This window comes from Penaeus vannamei, chromosome 1 (assembly GCF_042767895.1).
Source record: "Penaeus vannamei isolate JL-2024 chromosome 1, ASM4276789v1, whole genome shotgun sequence".
NCBI classification, from domain to species: Eukaryota; Metazoa; Arthropoda; class Malacostraca; order Decapoda; family Penaeidae; genus Penaeus; species Penaeus vannamei.
In genome coordinates, this window is record NC_091549.1 from 5,289,787 (window position 1) to 5,294,786 (window position 5,000).

At 41.4% G+C, this 5,000-nt stretch overlaps 1 protein-coding gene across 1 annotated transcript in view; it reads left to right on the forward strand.

Annotated features, from left to right (window-relative positions):
* The window catches only part of LOC113810903 (uncharacterized), a 3,607-nt gene extending 1,411 nt beyond the window's left edge, over positions 1-2,196 (forward strand). The window contains exons 3-4 of the mRNA XM_027362553.2: positions 332-475; positions 918-2,196. Of these exons, the coding sequence (XP_027218354.2) occupies positions 332-475; positions 918-1,064 (291 nt within the window). The 3' untranslated portion in view covers positions 1,065-2,196. The remainder of the gene's footprint in view (positions 1-331; positions 476-917) is intronic.
* The last annotated feature ends 2,804 nt before the right edge of the window (positions 2,197-5,000 follow it).

The following is a 5,000-nucleotide window of genomic DNA, read 5'->3' on the forward strand; positions in this document are numbered from 1 at the left end:
GTGAAAGATCATAGAAATATAGTGTTGTGTGTGTGTGTGTGTGTGTGAGAGAGAGAGAGAGAGAGAGAGAGAGAGAGAGAGAGAGAGAGAGAGAGAGAGAGAGAGAGAGAGAGAGAGAGAGAGACAGAGAGACAGAGAGACAGAGAGACAGAGAGACAGAGAGACAGAGAGACAGAGAGACAGAGAGACAGAGAGACAGAGAGAGAGAGAGAGAGAGAGAGAGAGAGAGAGAGAGAGAGAGAGAGAGAGAGAGAGAGAGATGTTTAATATATAAACACACCTATATACACCCTTTCCATAAATCTTCCCCCCCCTAATGTCTCCTCCACAGAACACGAAACACGAGCAGTGCCTGAGCCTCGCCTCCCTCCTGAAGGCGCTCGACAGCCCCCGCGTTGACCTCGTGCTGACCTCCGGGGCGAATCTGGACATGGTGTTGAATCCCCTGTGCTATATGTACCCCCAGCGCGCCAAGGTAAGATTCGGCTATGCTGGGGAGGAGGACAGAGAGAGGGAATTATGTTCGTTTAATTAGGTGTGGGTGTGAGTTTATTGTGAATATGAAATAAGCACATGTGCGTACATGGGTGTATGTACGCACACACAAGGTTCTATGTAAGTTATTGATATGGACTTTGCATATACACATGCAGGTCGGTACCTACGCGCGCATGCGCATACACACACACATACACACACACACTCGCTGCAAGCACTCACCGATGGTCTAAGGCAACGCACACACACACACACACACACACACACACACACACACACACACACACACACACACACACACACACACACACACACACACACACACACACACACACACACACACAAACACACACACACACACACACACACACACAAACAAACACACTCGCCGCAAGCACTCACCGCCATGTATATTCCAGGCAATATTGGTGGGACGAATTCTACAGCCCGAGGACATTCCAGAAGATTACAGAGACTGTTCCAAGAGTCTTGTTCACGTGACCGGACAATATTCTCTCCTGGTTCTCAGGCCTGACCCTCCATCTCGTTCTCGCCAGGATTTGTGAAGCAAGTTTTCACCAGGGTTGCTAGTTCACATTACTTGGGTGGTGAAGAGTTTGTTGTGGAGGTCCGGTGTGGATCTAACAACGAGTGTAGTGAGTTTAGGCCTTGTGTTGTTGATATTTGGACTTTAAGCTTGCAAAGATAATTGAAAATACATTAGTTACACCTTTCCTTAACGCCATTAGTAAAAAAATAACGTTTTCTATGGTGATGGTCGATGTAGTCATAATAGAAAACGCTTATATATAGAGGGGGACTCATATAAACCGTACGAATATTTTTTCCCCTAAACAATCAGGGTGGACGGAGAGCTTATTTTCGGGAAAGGATTGGCCTATAGTATGAGGTAAGATTTTTTGGCACAAGGTCCTGACGCAGAGTAATGCCCTAATTGACACTAGCGCAGCATTTTGGCGCAGAAGCAGAGGTCGCTGCAATGGCGCTGCATTCAGACGGGCGAAAGACGTTTTTTCATTATTTTCCATTTTCCTTTCAGTCGCTTTCCCCTCTCCGTCGCGTTTGGTCACAACAAAATGCCTATTTACATTTGAAATCCAGTATTGCATACCAAAAGCGTTCACATCCAAAGTGAATCCGGCACAAAGTGAAGCAATTCTGTCCCTGATTGGCGCAGTCAAGACGCAGGCAAAATGAGCAAATGGCGCTCAGGATAAACAACGCAGTTTAGTCTTCAATTTTGAATTTAATTTCGTTTTTTTTTCCATTTGTAATCGTACTTTTTCATACTGTTGGCAAAAAATGACGATGACATGATACTGATGATAATAATAATGGCAATGATAATAACTGTCACCGACCAAAGGATATATGTATATATGAATCGAATGTGGGGTTATAGGAATGGCGTATTGTAGATGCCGAAAGTATCATAACCCGTTGTAGAGGATAGGTTTTATAGTGAGGGAAGTGAAATGGTGTTTTGCCGTTAGTTCTGATGAGCGATAACAGGCATTCGCAATTCGGGATTGAGAGAGAAAATCCTTCGCAGCTGACGGAATAAATCTCTGCTTGTCATAACCATTGTCTCGGTATCGTTAGATCACTACAGATCTCTCTCTGTCTCTGTCTCTGTCTCTCTCTCTCTCTCTCTCTCTCTCTCTCTCTCTCTCTCTCTCTCTCTCTCTCTCTCTCTCTCTCTCTCTCTCTCTCTCCTCTCCTCACACCTCCCTCCCTCCCTCCCCTCCCTCCTCCCTCCTCCCTCCCTCCCTCCCTCTCCCTCCCTCCCTCCTCCTTCCCTCTCTCTTTCACTCTGTCTCTCTCTTTCACTCTCTCTCTCTCTCTCTCTCTCTCTCTCTCTCTCTCTCCCTCCCTCCCTCCCTCCCTCCCTCCCTCCCTCCCTCCCTCCCTCCCTCCCTCCCTCCCTCCCTCCCTCTCTCCCTCCCCTCCCTCCTCTCCCTCTCCCTCTCTCTCTCTCTCTCTCTCTCTCTCTCTCTCTCTCTCTCTCTCTCTCTCTCTCTCTCTCTCTCTCTCTCTCTCTCACTCTCTCTCTCTCTCTCTCTCTCTCTCTCTCTCTCTCTCTCTCTCTCTCTCTCTCTCTCTCTCTCTCTCTCTCTCTCTCTTGCTCGCTCGCTTTCTCGCTCTCTTTCTCTCAATCTCTTTACGTCTCCTCTCCTCTTTTACCTTTCCCCCTCCCCCCTTTTCTCTCTCTCACTCTCACTCTCTCTCTCTCTCTCTCTTTCTCTCTCTCTCTCTCTCTCTCTCTCTCTCTCTCTCTCTCTCTCTCTCTCTCTCTCTCTCTCTTTCTCTCTCTCTCTCTCTCTCTCTCTCTCTCTTCTCTCTCTCTCTCTCTCTCTCTCTCTCTCTCTCTCTCTCTATATATATATATATATATATATATATATATATATATATATATATATATATCACTCTATCTATCTATCTATCTACCTCCATCTCCAATAGACACGAAAGTCGTGTTCGAAGAAATCTACAAATAGTGTACGAACTATACGTAGTTGCGAACGAAAGGAATATAATTTCTTCTGAATAATAAGAGTGTTCACCATATAAGGAAATTTAGGGAACAGTTGTTTCAAAAATAATAAACTTCCCAAAGGTTGTTTCGTTATTCATGTAGCATTTTTAATTAAATGTATTGTTATTTGAAGGGTTTCATTTTCAGCATCGAAGATAATTTCAGAAGCTATAATAAACATGTATACATATTTGTAGGTATATATAAATTTCTGTTTATATGTGTATATATATTTTGTTTATCTATTCATATATGCATATAAAAGTATACATATACATATATACATTTATATATACATATATATATATATATATATATATATATATATATATATATATATATATATATATATATATATATATATATATATATATGGGGGGGTCGAGTACGGAAAGTTATAAAGCGTAGTAGTTAGTTACCATTCTTTCTGCCAAGACCCAATTACAGTTTTTTCCTGTAATCTCAACCAGGGAACGAAATCATTTGTAGAAAAACAAGATTTTTTTTTTTTTCTAATTTGTATATACGTGCTCTATCTTTTCAGCGCCATTTTACTCCATAACGTTCCCCTTGTTTCACCAATGAAATCAGTGGAAAACTAGAAAACATACAAATATGTCTTGGAGTTGTGGGTTGCCTTCTGACGATTTTGGTCCAGGTATCATTACATATGAAAAGGTAAAAAATCATAAAGGCGTTCATGAGGTAACGAGAGTAATATTTTTATTTCGGTGAGATTTGTGACTGTCTCTGTACATAATTCGGGAAATAAAAGAATATGAAATATTCATGTACTATTCCTTATCGATCCATGATGATGATGATAATAAAATCATTGGAGCTGTAAGAAACGAATCCACATTGTTTTTCGTAAAAACAAGAATCTCTTCGAAGCGTTCAAAGCCCCGTGTTCGAAACTCGAGTGAACCACTTGGTGTTCTTTTCATCTGCTTGTGTTCGGTTGTTCATGAGCGTTTTCTGGAGACATGGAAATCCTTTCTCAGGTTGGCGGTTACAGAAAGAAAAGGTAAGAATGTCATAGTGAACATTTTTGTCATTGGGTAGCTGAGCAGAAAGGTAACAACAGGTCACTCAAAAGTGTAATAAAATCGGTTTGTTTTGATGATGGTTCGACGCCGATTGAAGAGTGGTTCGGTGAAACAGAGCTGTTGGTTGACACGAAACTAAGGGTGCGTCCACACCAGTGACAAAACACGGTGGGGACATTAAGACTGACAAGTTGGGTAACAGGTTGTTTAGTCGTTAAGGAACATCGAAGTAGACATGTTGGTACGGATTTGTTGGGCGACATGTTAGTAGTCCTGGTGTGGACGAGACCTCCCACCAACGGACCAACATGGTGTGGGCAGTTTCACCAACTCGACTCTTATTGCCGACATGTCTCTCAACGTTGTAACAGATATGTCCCCATGCATATCAGGTACTGTTTCCTTTCCCTCTCCTCCTCAGACTCGAATTTGGAATCGAGGACGATACCAAAATTGTTTCACTTTCTTCAATAAATCTAGTTTGTGCATTGTATCAACATGGTAGAGTGTTTTTCCATTCATCAGGTGATCTGTATCCAAGCAACATGATACAAGTGTGGACGCACCCTAGAACAATCAGTGGAACTCAGTCGGTGCAGATATAATATCATTATGATATACGGTTATGATAAGGTAGGTAATATCAATTCATCAGATGAAAATGAATCGATAGATCTTCGTTAAAAGTCCACATCATCCATATTTAACAGATCTAAAACCAATAAGTTATTCAGAAATTGAAGAATAAATACAGTCCAAAGCAGCATGTATATACGTTGAAATAAGCCAATATGAGGAATTTATATATATATATATATATATATATATATATATATATATATATATATATATATATATATACACACATGTGTGTGTGTGGATATATTTATATA